This window comes from Mixophyes fleayi, chromosome 6 (genome assembly GCF_038048845.1).
Source record: "Mixophyes fleayi isolate aMixFle1 chromosome 6, aMixFle1.hap1, whole genome shotgun sequence".
NCBI classification, from domain to species: domain Eukaryota; kingdom Metazoa; phylum Chordata; class Amphibia; order Anura; family Limnodynastidae; genus Mixophyes; species Mixophyes fleayi.
Genome location: NC_134407.1, coordinates 182,693,026 through 182,712,054, shown reverse-complemented (window position 1 = coordinate 182,712,054; position 19,029 = coordinate 182,693,026). Strand labels below are relative to the sequence as shown.

Sequence of the window (19,029 nt, the reverse complement as noted above, 5' to 3'; positions counted from 1 at the left end):
GGGCTTGTTGAGGTGTCTCCACCCACTTTGAGGACTGTACAGCTTCCTTTAGAGAGAATTGGCTATTCTCAAGGCATTCTGGGAGTTTTTCCAATAATTCTGGCATAGACAACTATGAAATATAGGTACAGTACAAGCCATTCATCATATGTGAAAAATATGTGATCTTTCTCCTTGGCGCCAGTTGATGTAGAGAGAGTGTTCAGGTACACACAAGAGCGCACAAGAGAAAAGCAAAGCACACAAAATATATAGCATTTTATAGCACAAACAAAAATGTCTAACCTACCTTCTCCTGCACTGTGTTTGGCTTTAGCAGCTTTCTTCATCTTGTTGAGAACTGTTCGGTCAGCGTCCAGGGTCTGGAAGGTGAAAAAGATAAAGGATTATGATAAATTATGTGCACATGTAATGGGAATGTGTCACTTTGGATTAAAATAAATATATTTTATTACAGATACCTGGTGACAGTGTAATGAACCAAGAGTAATATTTCTTACTGGGGGGAAACAATATTTGAGATCATTAATTTTACCTTCTGCCTAGAAGTCCATCTGTAAGCAGAATTCTTCCCAAGTTATATTTGCACACCATTATTATAAGAGGTGTCAAGTTGAGCTGTGCTACATACGTATATGAAGATGGGGTAGACAGTTAATATAGCTAGAATACCTGCTGTCAGGGGCTTATATATGATCTTTCTTCCTCTTCATATTCCATGAACTGGCCAATAAAAAAAATGTTTCTCCTATAATACCCCCAATTAAAAACTTAAACATATCAAGCATAGGAAAGAGTTTAATATGTTCAATAATTCTTAATGTATTTACACAGATTTTGCCAGTGTATATAGATAGATTCGATAGTCCTATAATTTTCCATTCCCTAAAGAAAAATTACACCCCTCTTGCCTTATCACTTCCTAATTGCTCTAAACATTAAAGATGTTACACAGCCTCCTATCCTTTCCTCCTCTGCCTGCTGTGTTAGTGAAGCTCTAAGGTGCAGTAACAGAAGATATTCTATTTAACCTGCCAACATTTATTTGTACAATTAATTAGCAGAAACATTGCGTTCATTAATTGCAACACATGCATCCCAATAGTCAGCTTTTCAGGAACAGTCCCAGTTTCCAAAAGACCAAAATCTAAAGGGGTGCGGGCTTATGAAATGGGGCATCACCTAATGTGTCCCTTTCTGTGACATCACTGTTCGTGTTCCCATGTCTGACTTCACCAATCCACATACAAACTATCACATTTAGCCACTGTTTGTGGAGTGATACTATTCATAGGATGTTTTATGACAATCCTTTGATATTACGATTACTGTTAAATCCATTTTTCCATGGTTTCCTTGAGTCCACCATTTCTGGCTCTCCTTCAGATTAGATCTGATTTAGATCTGATTAGATCTGATTTATTTGAATTTAAATTTGGTCTTCAATACACTTCAACAATTGATTTTTACTTCACCAATGACTTCTTAAAACTCTCGCTTCATGCAACTGCAAAGATATCACATGACCATACATGCCAACTTTTTAGTATCTCCCCTCTGGAGCTCCTGATGCCGACTGCAGGAGGCATGACCATGCAAATTGCACTATTGTCACCCCACCTTCCCACAGCGCAACATTGTGATTTGTGCCACCACGCAGCAGGGACGGGGCCAGGTGACGCAAATTGCTGTAAATTGCGTCATCAAACTCTTCCCGCATCCACTTAACTAGGAAAGTGGGTAGGATGTGGAAGGTTGCCCACCTCTCTCAAGAATCCAGAACTCCTAGAATTTGAGAATCTCCCTGACATTCCGGGAGAGTAAACAACTATACACAGAATAGATCATGTTTTCTGGCTGCTGGTTCAGATTTACAATTTTTTTATTTTTTTTTCAGATTGGCAAGGCAGTTTGCTATTTCACGTTTGTTCACAATGGCAATGTAGTCCCTTTATTCTGTCCACATATTTAGAATGAAATTCAACTTTGTCTTCTTACACTGAATTTTATTCTGCGTCTTAGGTGCTATGTCTCGCATGTCTATTATTCTCTAACTCTATCCTTTCTCTGGTAGCAGCACACAGATCAACATTTTTCAGCACATGTTTTGGCGGCTGTTCCATGACCACTAACATATGGAATTTTATAATGGGCATTTTCCCTTGTAGGCCCGTAATGTCAGTACAATTGGCACAGAGTGTTATATCAGTGGGAGGAGCTTTTAAATTGAAATTGGTTTTGCTCTGCTTCCAGTGATGAAGTCACTTAGACATCAGTCATCTGTACTGACATAGATTTACAGCATATGAAAGATTTCATTATTAAGCCAAAATTCTCCCATTCTCCATTTGAAAAATGATTTGTCGCCAGATACATCTCATGTCTAAATAGGTCACTTAAAAACAAGTAGAAACCTTAGAGTGATAAAGCACCAAAGCCATAGAGATATCACGATTCTCACTTTTTTATTTTACAAAAAATAAAATGATACTATTATATATATTGATTTTTATTTTTCAGTAAAAGGAATTGCCCATGTTACCTTTGCAATAACTTGTTCACCCTTGAAACCCATACGTTTTGTATACCCGATGCCTATTGATACGAAACAGAGCCTTCTCTAGAGTACACTGCAGAATGTTGATGCTCCCAAGGTTCTGACTGTTAGTAATGTAAAAGCTCTGAACAATTATTGTGGTGCCCATTGGGAGGCTGGCAGCAGTACAGTGTATCTTGGGGGATGGGTACAAGAAACAGACTGGGTAAATATCAGATTTGATGCAATTAAAGACATCCTTTTGGGACTCCCAATCCAATAACTGGCCCGCTCTGGATTCTTGTCTGTGAGACACGGTAGAATCACAATGCAGAATTCCCATTAACCTATGCTATGCTTTGCTGAAGCCACTGGGAGTCAACCATTGAGTGACAAAGTGCCCCCCTGATGTTTCACAACCTTTAAAGAAATATTTCATGTTTTAAGTTAGAATAATGCTTATGATTGATGAGTATTAATTTTTTGTTAAATAATATAAACAGTTGCAAAATAATGTACACTATAATTAATAACTGAGCAGGATTAGGTCCACAGCTCTGTGGGGTGCAAAATGAGTGTACTGAATTAGTGGCAAACATTAAAGTAAACATGTCAGCCCAAAATATGTATGTATAGTACATCTCAACATTAATTTACTCATGCAATGCAGGGCACAGAAAGTAAAGTATGTTACTAAAGCAACAAAGCAATGCCTCAATTTATTGTTAAAAAATGCATACCTGAAATGCATGGTATGGGGTAAAAAATATTTACTTTTTACAGCATGTGCCATATGGTAAAAAATTACATTTTTGAGGGAAAATTTTCCCCTATAGTCAATTTGCCATATCTAGAGTCAAATGCCACCATTTAGCCTCACATGCCCCCAGGTAGACCAGGCAGGCATGTAGGCTTTTGTCCCAATCTTTCGGAAATCAGTAGAAGTCAGGACTGTTACACTTTTCGCCTCCTTGGTTCCCCTTTACCAATCTTATCTTGGCCAGACTGCCCTGGGTGTTACTGCCTGAGAGGGGGGGGGGGGGGGGGACGACGACGACACATGGCCATTCATCAAATTAGACAGTCTGGCAGTGAATCAGAGTGAATCACTGCACTTGGATAAGCTGGCAGAGATTAGTCACTCAAGTGTGAAATGCTCAAGTTTTGCATGGAACCAGAGAGGACTGCCTGGCCAGCAGAGGCCTCAGCTGGTCTGTTCCATGTCCTCACCACTGGTACATACTGTAGAGAGAGAAAGAGGAGCTCAACTGGCAACCATAATCTGACTTGGTGAGAATGCACTGGGGGGAAATGAGGGGTATCATGCGTTGGAGGAAAATGGAGGGGTATCAACGGGAAGGTCACACTGGATCCGGGGATGAACCAATTGTGGGTTTGACATGAACTTTTGGAAAGTCAATTTACTTTAGTCAAGTTGGGGGAAGTATCAAGAAGAGTCAGACAAGATCTGGGGGAAAACGAGTTGGAAGGAAATCATCCTTGATCTGGGAGAGAATCATTTGTGGAGTCAAGATTGGCTCAAATCATGCAAGGGGTTAATTCAAGGGGAGATCAGAGATGATCTGTAGGAGAAAGTGTTTTTTCCCCCCTTTGTTCTGAAATGAAGCAATTGGAAATCCCAGTCTAGAAATCCTGTGTTTGCCCCTGTAATTAATATGCTACATGTAGGCTCACCTGCCTCTAGATAGCAAATATACCTACAATGTAGCCTCACATGTCCCTACATAGCCAATGTGCCCCATATAGCCAATATACTGCAGTTTTATAGTGAGGTATATTATGATAGAAAACCTCATGTCACATAAACAGTATAATAAACCAGGTTTAATGGGTAACACGGTGGCTTAGTGGTTAGCACTTCTGCCTCAGAGCATTGGTTCATGAGTTCAATTCCCAACCATGGCCTTATTTTTGGAGTTTGTATGTTCTCCCTGTGTTTGCGTGGGTTTCCTCCGGGTGCTCCAGTTTCCTCCCACACTCCAAAAACATACTGGTAGGTTAATTGGCTGCTATTAAATTAGCCTTAGTCTCTCTCTGTCTGTGTGGGTGTGCGCATTAGGGAATTTAGACTGTAAGCTCCAATGAGGCAGGGACTAATGTGAGTGAGTTCTCTGTACAGCGCTGCTGAATTAGTGGCACTATACAAATAAATGGTGATGATGATGTATTGATATTATCGTTTTATTTTATGCAACTACATAACAGTTAGTGTATTGCTAGAAATGTTCTGCATATGTAGGTATTCAATGGGATGTGTTTTTTGCATAATTATGTGGATTTTCTTGATTATGACACCTGTGTCATAAGGGTCACCTGTAATGTGAAGGGGTGTTTTGGGGGGATACCTATGAAAAAAGTAATGTATTCATCTAGTAATGATAGGCCAGCTGCTGTATGAAAAGCTTAAGCATATAATCACTTTCATGCTGTATAGATGAGAACTAAATAAAGACCATACATTTGGTGATATTATCTTGAGCTGGAGTTGGAGCACGGGGTCGGACAGTCCAAGTTATAATTTTGACTTCATTACAATCTGGCAAGTTACAGTGGTCGTGATGTTCGTTTGTATAGTTACCAATAAGTAGTGTAACAGTCTAACCCGTTTTAAAATATCTTTGGGACAACTAACAACGTTTGTATACTGGAGCAGTATAATACCACTTTCATACAATATCCCGGGTTTTTCAAGCCGGGTTTTTGCAGGGGCTCGGAGCGTCCTAGCTCAGAAACACCATTCATACTGCACCTCGGACATGGGAATTTCCCGGGTTGACCCCATTCATACTGCACAAGTCTGGGCCCTGGCAATTTGTGGGAGTCATCACCAGAGCAGTTTTCATTGGCTGAAAAATGAAGACTGGATGCTGCTCCAGTGTTTAAATCCTGGCAGAAAAACCTGAACTTTGCTTCCTTTCACACAACTAGTATTTCCCAGACTTTGTACCTCTGTAATGTGGGATGTCAGCTACATCAGACACCCAAATAAATACACAGCACTGCACTTTAATCAGGACAAGTAACCTTTAAAGGGAAATATACTCTATCTATTAGCATGAATTATATATATAAAAAAGTACAATAGTGATGGTATGCCTTCTCTATATATCTCCAATCATGTATACCCAATGGTATATTTATGTATGTAATAGCCATTAATAAAATTTCTGTAAACTGCCCTTCTTTTCATATACATTCTTTGTATTCTCCTGCTTTAAATCCTCCAGAGACAAGCAGACAGCCAATCATCTTGTTTTCTGTGCAACCCGGGTTGAAAAACCCGGGTTGCACCATTCATAGTGCAGGCAACCCGGGTCCGACCCGGGAATTACCCCTCGATAAATCCCGGGTTTTTAGATCCGGGATTTTTGACTTGTACCATTCATACTGCACCAAGACCCGGGTCATTTGAGTTCGCCCCGGGAAAAACCCGGGATTTTGGTGCAGTATGAATGGGGTATTAGTGTGTCTGCCCCACCATCTCCGATGTCAGGGGATTCTAAATGCAAATCCTTCCAGACATCAGGCATTGTATCAGAGAGGAATTAGTGACATTGGTATGCTAATATTATGAAAAAGGTGGCGTTACTCTTTAAATCATCTTTAATTTACTAATAAAATTGCCCTAGTACGTCAGGTGTACAGTTATATAATATTTTCATGTTTAACTTACAGTACTATGTGGTTCATAGCACTGACAAAGTTAAAAATAGACTATAAAACCTAGGATCCACGTACAGAATACTTTACTCTGTCACAAGTTCCTTTTGTTTATAAATAGCAGTACATATAGTATATATTTAGCACTGAGTCAAGCTGTGGCTGAGTCAAACTGTTATAATGATGATCCTTTCGGTGTGGGACAAATCTGTAAAACATATGGTATGTTACAATGCTTATATTTGTGTCTTAAAGGGGACAACGTAGCACACCGAACTGTACCTATACCTACTTTTGCGTTCAGTAAGTCCTGATCAGCCCTACTCAGAAGATGCAAAATATTGAACCTCTCCACAGATGACACAATCTTCACTTGTAGGTTTATTCACTTCCCGTAGAAACAGACACATATGCGAAAAAGCTGATGCCCCAAAATATCATTTAAACTACGGACCAGCAGATTCTCACTTTTATACATAACCTTAAATATTCACATTTAGTTTTAGTTTCTTATTGTAATTTAGACTGTTTTTACTGGAACGGCAATGCTTTATGGCCACACTGTACATAGGACGCAGGTTCTAGATACCAGACTGATGATTAAAGAAAAGAAGGGATTGTTTACATTTGTATATTGTGGCAGAGAAGTAAGAGAGGCCCTCCCATTGCTGACACCATATTACATACATGATCACACATCATAATTGTGCTGATAATGGGATAAAATAACAGTTGCTATAAGAACAAATAAAGCCATTATTTAACATAAATATATTATATTAAGAGTTGTGTAATACCTGAATAATATACATGAAATTGCTGGAGTATACCTTCTGTGGCTGGATAACATATAAATAACTTATTGTAGACATTTATTTCAAATAGCGGTACAGTGTCCCACTGTATATTATTGCAAAAGGTACTGATTTTTTTTTTTATTACAAATGTATTGATTTTCCTATGCAGTAGGCATATATTGAAGGAAATGTGTTTTTGTAAGAATGTTAGAAATTAAATTCAATGCAAATTAGGCCTTTTCATTTGTGAGTGACCAAGACATCTTTTAGCCTGAATGCACAGGAGGGGGTCGTTACACTTTCAACCTGTGTCTTAGAGAGATAGAAAACCAAGCAGCAAGTAGTTTAGGAAATCACAGATTGATGTACATTTTGTTAAGTTTAAATTGCATTTACATCCAAGTTTAGAGAACATATTACATCATGATGCTAATAATTATATGTAATATTTCAGACGTTGTGGTGCCAGTTAGGAAATGGGGCTCGTTTACTCCCTGTCAACATGTGTGTGTCAGAAACAGTATATTAAGAGCTTTGTTTGACCATGTAATGTATTATACCATCTATACTTCTGGATGATCACTAATACACCAAACTAGTGTGTAATGGTCCTTGTAAGCAAATAAACATCATTGCTTGATGTAATCTGTTCCCCTGCTGTCCTGTGTTGAACTCATCGTCTCTGTGCCAATGCTCTACCTGCTACCCAGCAGTCCTGATCCACAGCCTAGTGGCGTTAGCCAGATTCTCCTACATCTACTGCGCAGTTGGCTTTCCCAGTCGGCAAGTGTCTGGTGGCAAGGCGACACCAGTAGGAGTGATCAGTAACAGTCGGTTACTGACTGTGAGAACGAAAGCCAGATAAACTGTGCAGGAAGAACATCCCTTCATCCTTATTCCCTCAACAGACTTTGGGTAGCAAAGTATGCCCATCTGGTCACACCTTACAAATCTGAGATTGGGACAGACTACAAAAGTGGCATGGACATGTTATGGTGGGGGCAACCTGTAGCACTATGTCACCCTTACGCCCTCCCCTCAAAATAATCATTATTTCCGGTGAATGGGACATACCTCCCAACATTCCGAACACCAGGAAAGGAAACTTAAGAAAAAGTTGTACCCCACCTCTGTGCAAGAAATTTTAGCCCTTGTGCACCATCTGAAACATGGAGAATGCAGACACCAAATTTGCAATGCTGTGAAATCTAATAAGAAACACAGTCCATTTAGATACTAATAAAAATCTGTTCCATTTATGCTCAGGTCAGGTTGCCTGTTTCCAGAAGCCCTGATTATTGCATCTGGGCAGTCTTGAGGAGTGGAAAGTAAGAGTCAGCAATAGCGTTAGTCAAACAATGCTAACGTGTCCCACTTTACACTGTTTATGTTGGGTAAATGTTGCTGGCTTCTAACCGGGCCACAGTTTCTGTCAGCGGGACAAGCAGATAAGAACGTGAGGCTGGAACTCAACTCTCTGAAACCAAAGAAACCACCCAACCAAAAGCACTTGGCTCTTCAGAGCATAACACTTAAGGAGGGAGGGGGATGTATCCTTTGACCCAACACTTGTGACACCCAAACATAGAACTAGCTAACAGCATAGACATTAAATCCACCCCATAGCTTGAAAATCTCTTTCTCCATCAGCTGCCTATGTCTTGCCTATGTTGTGTCCTCCCTCCATCTAGCTACTCCTGCCTGCAGATTACCTCTACGATCTTTGGAAAACCAAGACCAAGTTTTTAAGGATTTTCCAAGTACACAAATTAATACCTAAACACTTCCAGTCACTCTTGATTCCCTTCCCAGTACCGGAGTGTACAGCTGCCAAAAGCTGCCATAATTTCCTGCTATTGAGCAGATGCATCTAAGCACATCACACACGCACAATACAATCCATGTGGAGCTTGCTGTATGAAAATCCTAATGAGCGTTAGCTTACAATGTTTAGTTATAATTAGAGAGGAGCAAAAGTATTCAGTGGAAAATTTGCCTCATTATATATTTGCCTGCAAAATTTTGTACATTTTGCTGGCACAATTTGTGCCCACCTGGAATTCACAAACTCTAAAAAAAAATATATGAAACTTTTTATGGTGTATGTTTTTACGCTTTTGTAATAAAAGGATTTAGAGGCCTCTATTCAATGATAATGGGACCTCCGATATATCCAAGGATGTTAAGCATAAAAACCTCACAGCCTTGTGGGGATGGGAAGATCTCCAGTATTGTAGGTTGGGTATCGTCTGGGGGGGGACGGGGACGACGACACTTATTTTTGTGCCACCCACCCCATAGAGGTACCCGTCATTGCTGGTTTTCGCTATTGCAGAGGGAAACCACACTCCCGGACTTCCTGTTATAGAAGAAACCAACCCAGGTGTCTAGCACTGGGGCAGGTGGAGGATTTTGAGAGGGCATGATGTCAGCTTTATTAAAATGACTTACAGCTACTGCACAGCACGTGGAATTAGAAGAAGTTATATCTGTAGTCACTATTAGTTTAGCTGCATAGTAAGTTGGCAGGTATTGAGGATAAAAAAGTGTCTTTAAAGCCACAGTAATGCCAAATATAATGGCAAAAAATAGTCTCAACTCACAGCAGGCATTATGCATTAGTTTACATGGGGAAAGTACTGACATTTAAGTCAATGGAGCACATACTGTCAATGGAGCAAGTAAACGTTTTCAAAAATGTACACTACCGTATTTCCCCATGTATAAGATGCTCCCAAGTATAAGACGCACCTGTATAAATCATGTGAAAAAATTGAGGATAATGTTTTTCGCAGAGTAATTGTGCAGCGGGTACTACAGAGAGGAGAGACAGAGTTCTAACACTATTGCTAATTCTGCCTTACCCTGTCAGATGCTTCCTCTGTCCGGTAAAGTCTTCTTTCTTATGTCCGTTCTGATCCCGATCCTGGAAAGTCGCTTACCGTCCTCTTCCCGATGACCGGATGTCAAAGTCCTGATTGGACAAAACGCCAAATGCAGAAATCGGAAGTGTGCGTTCCAACTGTGGTTCAGGCACCACATCTGGTGATCGGGAAGTGGACGGTAAGCGACTTTTCAGCATCAGGATCAGAACGGACAGAAGAAAGAAGACTTTACCGGACAGAGGAAGCATCTGACGGGGTAAGGCAGAATTAGCAATATCACTGAATAAGACGCACCCAGTTTTTAGACCCAAAATTTAGGGGAAAAAGGTGCGTCTTATACATGGGGAAATACGGTAATTTTTATAGTAATTCTGGAAAATATGTATTCACTTTCATCTATGTTTTATCTACAGGCCTAAAAAGGTATCCGCTAGTTTAGCTGCAATCGAACAAACCATTTTTTGTAAAAAAAAAAGAAAAAAAATTAAGAGCAAGTTTTGTATGAGTCAAGTGAATCTGAGTCATTGTCTTGTCTGCAAAATCTCTCAGTGTGGGAGAGCATCTCAGTTGTACCATATTTGCATTTCAGTACAAAATCTCATTCCCGAGGAGAGAGCGTCAATCTGAGTACAAGTTCTCCCCCAACTCTATGTACATTGGGGCTTGAGGAGAGAGACAGGGGGAATTATGCTGTGAATGAGCATATAGAGAAGTGCGTACTAAGTGAAATTGCAAAGAAGAACCTAGTGGCAGAGAGATAACATAGGGTATTTCTGCAGCCACGGGGCCTTGACTCCTCAAAATCATTGAGTCCTCCATGAATCCCTCTTTTTATCCCGAGGAAAGTGTGACGCCATCTATCCAGTGTCTACAGCTTGGCCAAAGTTGGGTCATGTAACAGGACAATGATCATATGCACACCCACAAATATACAACTGAATGGCTGAAAAAGAAAATAATTAAGGTTTTGGAATGGCCAAGTCAAGTTCCAGACCTCAAGTCCATTTAGATGTTGTATAGGCATCTCCGAGAGCTGTGCATAAACAAATGCCTTCTAACATCAATGAACTGATGCGTTGTTAGATGAGAGGGCAAAAATTTGTAAAATACGATGTACGTGACTAACAAGCCCATAGAGACAATAATTACTTCAACCTATTGCTGCTATTAATTACAAAGTAAGATTTTGTATTCTTTTGTCATATATTTTATATACTTGTGTTCCACCCACCCACACCTCCAAATAATGATTCAGATGTAAATATAATGCAACTTTATGGCAAATAATGGTAAGTCTGTACCCAATTAAGCAGGGCCTCGACTGTGTGGGCAAAATGTGATAGTGTGTATTGAAATGTGTGTGTTGAGTGTATGGAACAGAATATTTTTTTAAATTATATCTTAGTACTTTACTTGGAATAATGCTATATAGTTCCTACTTGCAGTTTGCCTCATTGCTTCACTGAGCATACCTTGCTATAAGTTCACTGAACCAGATCTGACTACATATGTCTACACAGCAGCTTCTGTGTTCAGCTCCGGTCCAGTAAACAACTACCAAGGAAGGATCTGGTGCCAAGACTGGCAGAGTTGAGATGAGCAAAATATTGTGTGAATCGCCCTTCACATCAGAGCAGGATATTTTCAAAAGGTCCACAGGTCCGGCAACACAACCTTTCACATTTGCTTCACCATTCTGTGTAATGCTATTCCACACTGTATTTGTATATTAGCATTTCGCAAATTTATATTTTATGAATAGAGCTGGGATGATGGCTACTGTGTGGTATGGATGCAGGGCCGGATTAACCTGAGGTCTAACTGGGCTACAGCCCATGGGCCTCAGGCATCCAGGGGGCCCTTGAAAGTGCTCAGCAGCATTTTTGATCTGGCGGGAGCGCCCCTGGCCCGATCAATACTGCTGAGCCTGTCAGTAATCTCCTTACTGAGGAGATCTTGTGAGGGTGAGACTGATAGTCTCACTCTCACGAGATCTCCTCAGTAAGGAGCTTACAGTGTGCCGCTGAAGGACTACAGTGGCAGGAGAACAGAGAGGTAAGTGCCTGGGGAGGTGGGGCTCACGGGGAAATGGAGGCCTCCTTCGCCCAGGGGCCTCCATTCCCTTAATCTTGCTCTGTATGGATGGAGTAGGCCTGGGAACATTTAAGGCCAATTCCCCAAGCAAAATGTGCAAAACTTCACAGCCAATGAGGCAACGGTTTCTTTCATCTCTAGTGCAGGACCATATCTGCTGCCAAGTTTAATATGCAGAGGCATGTCTTGGGCCAAGACCAATGTGACCAGGGAAAGAGAACACCCTTTGTAGGAGAAAAACATGCATGTTTCAGTAAACATTAAGTTATAAGCACACAACTGCTGAAGTGTCTTAGAAACTCCTAAAAACATAAGGGAAAAGCAGTCACACCTGCTATCAGGCAGTCCAGTTTAATCCTGTATTTAATATGGACCACAGGTTTAATTACTTTAAATCCTTAAGTTAGAAAGTACCATGTGCAGAGTGTATAGTAAAATACCAAACTTATTTCATTCAATTTCAAAAATAAAGGATGTCTAAAAGTCATATCCAACTTGTCCAGCAGATCCCGCCAACAATGATCTGGTTCCAAAAGAGCTATAGATATTTGGTGACAGAGTCATCAATGTGCAGAGCCATATCTGGTGCTAAATCTAGGTACACCCTGCGCACACCTCTCCCGCTTCCCTCCCGTTCCAGCAGTGATTTCATCCCCTGCTGCTGGGTTCCAATCACAGCTCAGCGAATAGTGCTATTACTGCTCTGCACTGAACCGTGACAGGCAATCAGAGTTTAGTGTAGGACACGAATATGAACTGCTATTAGTAAATGCTGGAAACTGTTTGGTCCACAAGAAAAAAAAACCCAACAACAACAACAAAAAAGACACAAAGTGCTGCAAATACAAATTTTCTCATTCACAGCTGTACATTAGGTCTGTGTTTAAAGATGAATTTGAGAGAAGAGGGGTATTTCCTTTTTTGGATAATTTGAGTGAAAGAGAAGGGTGTTAGAAGTGAATGTTTTAGTTTAACTTAGTCTTAGGTTGAGTTAAACAATCTCTGAAATATTGGCATAGAGATGGATGATAACGGACACAGAAGTAATAATATAAGAGATATATTGTTTACTAAACTCTGACAGGTTATCAAACAGGTTCAAGCTTCCAAGCACACTAACGGAAGTCCCAGATACCCAGTCTTACGGCAAAGCACCCAAACATTAAAGTCATTTTTAACCAGGACACTTGCTTCTTAGTCCACTGGAGAGATTTCTAGTTGCTTATGTTAAGACAACGCCATAAGAATAGACAATGGATAGCAATATCACACTACTTAAGTGTACAATATGTCATCATTGCACATCAATGTTAGATAGCAAGAACAAGACATAGTAACAGTTGTAGAAACAGATTCCAAGATACCAAATCCTCAAGATTTTACGGTTTTTCTCCCAATGGACATAAAATATCACCACTGATCAATCAAATACTAAGGGGGATATTTACTAAACTGCGGGTTTGAAAAATTGGAGATGTTGTCTATAACAACCAATCAGATTCTAGCTGTCATTTTGTAGAATGTACTAAATAAATGATAACTAGAATCTGATTGGTTGCTATAGGCAACATCTCCACTTTTCAAACAGTTTAGTAAATATACCCCTAAGTGTTATCATGTCCTGTCTTGGTGTGCAAGGTCTTAACATGTTTTGTAAGCTTTTCTCTGGAATTTTCTAACACTGATGATGTGAAGAATATAATGATATATAAAGCATTATAATAAGGCTTGCACCAGAACAGAAAGTTACGGTGAAGCCTTGCCTTATATATGTTTTCATGTATATAAAGAGATATAAGCTTAATGCAATGAACATAGTGAATCACAAACCAACTCTGTCACAGAGGGGCTTGGCAGTATAACCGGAAAGGTAGGATCAATCGCACTGCCAAATTTGGTCAGCCGGCCACCAAAGACAAAATGGACGCCAACACACCACAAGACTAAAACATTTCAGTGGACTTCCACTTTACTTTGATGCTCAAAAAGGATAACTAACCACTTGTATGGGTTGTGAAACTCTCCAGCAAGACTCTGTGGCAAGTAGAAAGGTTTCTTTGTAAAGGATCTGTAGTGAACAAAGCAAATTAACTCAGCAGAAGTCTTGAGCTGAGAGCAATCGCTATTTGCTTTCCAAGGCTCTCTCATTATTATTCAGATTCTTGTCTCCTTGGAAACCGCTTCCTGCAGCTGCCGAGTTCTTCCCTAAATGATTGACACAATGCTTTTATGAATCTCTAGCGAAGGTGTATTTGTTCTGAGTATTGATTCTAAACAATTTTAAACGACTTCCGATTCCTCTAAGTATCCTGCAAAAACAGGGATTTCACAATAAGGATACAATTTGGTTATTTTTAACCATGACATGAAAGGGAATTAAAATGTGAATTTCTCTAGGGGATCATTTATTCTTATCTAATGTATATACTTAAAATATTTCCAGCATTACACAGACTATATTGGTCACCGTTGCCCTATGGAACTTGCAATCTAGTTTTGTTACCTAGATCAATCGGAGATAAAAAAAAATATGGCATCCTCGAGAGTGTAAGAAGATAACAATGTGAATAGGAGATTAAAAAGGAGTTTTCCACTTTTTGAAGAATTTATTGTTTTGTACATGCCATCCTACAACTTTTGCTAACAGAAGCACTTTATCTTTTCGACTACCTTCATTTCATATTGAAATATTTTGTTGCTCTAGGACAGTGATGGGCAAACTACTGCCCGCAGGCTTATCGGGGCCACTTAGAGGTTCTATCCGGCCCGCCAATATTTTAAAAGATGTCATTAAAATATGCATAAAATTATTAGGGCCGACCCTGTGTGTCAGAACCTTCATTTTTATGCCTTCCCAGCTATTTCCTCCATTACACTTCATCCTCCTTCCTAAAAGGACACTTCGTATGTCAATCACTCAAACACCTGCCCGCCCCCTAATGGCTGAAAGTCATGTGAGAAGAGATGGGCTGGGCCATATACTAAGGCGGATTTCGATTGGCTGCTGTGTTGTCAGTTAGTGGCTCACCAGAAAGACGGATCTGCAACAACCAGCTGAAATAAGTGCTGTGTCTGTACGATCGCTGCACTTATAGAGGTAACACTGCTATATAACACCCTCCCGTCCGATTCAAAACATTTGTATTATATATTTCATTATTTGAGTTTTTTAATAAATTATATTGGCCCGCTTAAAGTTTTTCTTTTTTATTTGGCCTGCTCCTGAAAAAGTTTGCCCATCACTGCTCTAGGATACGCACACAGCGGCGTTTTCTGTAGTGGAGACCACTTACCCACAATGCTGCTTTGTATCATATTCATAGTCAACATAAATAAGCAATACTATCTAATCATAAGCCAGAAAGATAAAACACTACATTTAGTAAAAGTTGTAGAAGAAGTCAATGGGCTTGAGTCATTAAGGGAAGTAAGGCAAAAAAAGGAGTACATGTTCTCCAGAACAAACCATGTAACAATGCAAGGGGAGCTAAATAGTTTATTATTTGCATATATGTTAAATACTGGCTGTTTTTTCACGAAGCACACAAATACGGCATAGCTTTATTTTTACACTGAAATTTAAAGTTGATCTAGGACATGCTCTACCCCAACTATAAATCTGTCCCCACATTTTAAGTTTACCAGCTCCTCCAATGCAACATGGTTTTGCCCAGGTGCAAAGTTACTTCTTTTTATTGCTTTGCTCTTCTGAATGACTCAGGCCCCATATGGTCAAATTCCTCTGACGGAAGAAAACTTCTTTAAATTGTGATGTATGTAGAATGGAGCTGAATGGAAAGATCATCACTGTAACCCAAAAATATATGTATAACATTTAATATTTTCTTGTATGTATTAATGACATGGGGTAGTGCTGCAATTTATGTACATGAACAAGGTTATTTATGTGCACGTGGTTGAGTACAGTTAAAAAAAAAAAATGTTCCCCGCTTGTCAGGGAAGGCGGGAGCCTCCTTAGAGCTCCGGGGTCAATGAATCCATCTTGCAAACCGCCAGTTGACAGGGATAAAAGAGTCTGATTATATCTTTTCATACAACCCACTAAATAAATTTGCTCAGTCGATCTGTATTCTGAGGTCGGTAGCAAAACAACATCAAATGAAAAAGACGTGTAATTGAGAGATACCTTAGTTACCCAGCATAAAAGATCCGTAACCATGCACCACATTCAAATTAACTTTTATCTGTGTGTCTGAATGATGCTTTTAACCTCCACAGAGCAAACAATGGGAGATGTTTAAAGTTATTTGAGAATTCCATAATTGTGACTAAAGTATTCCCATGTAGCAATAATAATAACTTAAAGGGCTGTAGTTTTATCTTCTCACACAAACAAATATCCCACAATACTAATAGCATAGCTGCCAACTGTCCGTGATTTCAAGAGTCAATCCCAGATATTAAAGTTTTGTTCTTTTAAACATACTGTATGGTGGAGTGTAAAAGAAAAGCAACAAACATATCAATCATACGGCAATAGGTAGACCTACAAAGACCTATGAGGTTTGAGGTATGATAAGATTTTATGTAATAAAAACAAAAATTATACATGTGTCAATAACTATGCACAAGCTGGCCTTATGTTTGTAGCAAGGTATTTCTAATCACATATCATGATTATTCCATACTCGCCAACTCTCCCGGAATGTCTGGAAGACTCTCGGATTCCGCGGTTGGGTCTCCTGGACTCCCAGGAGAGTATGGCAGCCTCCCGCATCTGCCCACTTCCTAGTGAAGTGGGCAGAATTAGACCCAAAGTTCCGCAATTTGGCCCCGCCCTGTAAAATGACGTCATTACGCGATTTTCTGAGCCCCGTACGTCCACCACCCCCGGCAGCTCCTGGACGCTGACTGCTATAAGTTGGCAACCTCAAAGATAATTCTGTAAAGAACTGTCCATTAACATGGAAAATGCAAAATTTATGCATGTAAAACATTCACAAAAAAAAAGGTGTACTTGTGTAGATTTACAATCAGGCTTGCTAAGATGATTTTAAAATGTTGTCAACCTTTTAGTTTATGTAAACATATACATACACATAAATGTGCAGAATTGCTGGAGTCTGATAATTACATTTTATACACCAACATATTGGTGTTTCACATAGAATGTATCATTCCTATTAGTACCCTCAGTCTATGCTTACAGTCTATATTCTCTACACACTCACTGTGGGAGGAAAACCCTGCAAAGTAACAGTGCTACGGTCAGAACCCCCAGGCCCTGGGGATGGGACAAAGCAAGCCAAATCTACCTTTATATTTTAGAATGAATGGAACATTAAAAATCAGACTTTTGAACTGGATGACAGGAAGTAGATACTCCTATGTAATATAAGTGGAAATATCCAACTAGGAACAAAAACAACAGTGAAGCAGATGGAGAGAGCACTTGCTGTGGAAGGCTGGAAGGGAACCGGAGGAGCATTTCCAATAACATTTGTGGAAAAATGCTTGCCATTAAAAGGGAAAAATGAGTCAAAAGGAACATCACATTCTAGGTTCTCTATTTTATTGTACTCATAGAAGCTGTTCAAAAAAAATTATTGACCTGAAACAAATTTGGAAAACAATCTCAAATTGTAAATTTATATTATCTCAGAAAGAAAATGATTCCAACTTGCAACAAATGCAAATGTTAGATGTAGTGATGATAAAATCAGTTACTTTATTCTAGTCACATACATCTTATCATGGGACATCATCTAAGTATGTAACCAGCAGTCAAAGTGGACATTGAGAAGTGGTGGTATGGAAAATGTAACTGAATGGAATATGACAGTATTACAATAAAGGCCACCATAGGCCACCATATACCAGCCCAATTTGATTACTGTATATAACAAAGGAAAAATAACCTAGGTTACTAGCAAACTCAAACTATCCCACTATGGCTTCCATAATTGTATAATCAAATCATAGAAAACTGGGACTTCTGTGTTACTATAATTGTGATCAATCTACAGGGTGATTCAAAAGTCGCAGTACACCCTTTTATTTCAAAAACTCTACAGGAAATTGGGAAACCTGAATACCCCAGTAAGGTATGGGTAACGTGGTCTATCTTTTACGGTATGTACCAAACATGGGCGCCACCTTGAAATTGGCAATTCCTGTAGAGTTTTGGAAATAAAAGGGTGTACTGCGACTGTTGAATCACCCTGTATATAAACCATCCATGTCACCTGGCAAAGTGAGGGGGTCCTGGAAGTGGAGGGTGATGAAGAGAAGAGAAAATTGTCACTAGTGGGTAAATAGTTCAGCACAGACCTTCATCATCAATTAGTGATTCCACAGCGCTGTACAGAGAACTCACTCGCATCAGTCCCTGCCCCATTGGGGCTTACAGTCTAAATTCCCTAACATACACGGACAGGGAGACCAAGGTCAATTTTGATAGCAGACAATTAACCTACCAGTATGTTTTTGGAGTGTGGGAGGAAACCGGAGCACCCGGAGGAAACCCACGCAAACACATGGAGAACATACAAACGCCACACAGATAAGGCCATGGTCAGGAATCGAACTCATGACCCCAGTGCTGTAAGGCAGAAATGCTAACCACTGTGCCTCAAGACCCTGCATCAAATAAACTTATTGCAACTATATTTTGGGCATGTGTGAACCAGTAATAGTGGAAAGTTTATTTCAAAGTGTACAAATCGACTGAAGTTATTTTTTTACAGAACGATTTTCAGGTACATTTGGCTAAGGTAAGGGCATCATATTGATCTCCATTTGTACGGATTTGGTTCATCCCCGGTTTTGAATTGGGTGGGGAGAATACAACCATCAAGTCCACCAGAACTTCCACCATAGATCAGACTCATTCAGGTGATTATTTTGTAGGGGCAGTGACCTGTGATTATTTATATGAGAACAGGGTTGTTTGAGTGAGTATGTCATCATGTGGTGATGGCCACAAACTTAAGGCTCGTTCCTACATATGCACTATTAGCACATGTTAAATGTTGATTTCAATGCATTGATAAATGTGGGACAGTCACAAAAAGAG

General features: G+C 39.7%; 1 protein-coding gene across 1 annotated transcript in view; it reads right to left on the bottom strand.

Annotated features, from left to right (window-relative positions):
- LOC142094899 (arf-GAP with SH3 domain, ANK repeat and PH domain-containing protein 1-like) overlaps nt 1–19,029 on the bottom strand; it is a 111,450-nt gene that overhangs the window by 53,254 nt on the left and 39,167 nt on the right. Inside the window, exon 2 of the mRNA XM_075177505.1 lies at nt 290–362. Within this exon, the coding sequence (XP_075033606.1) occupies nt 290–362 (73 nt within the window). The remainder of the gene's footprint in view (nt 1–289; nt 363–19,029) is intronic.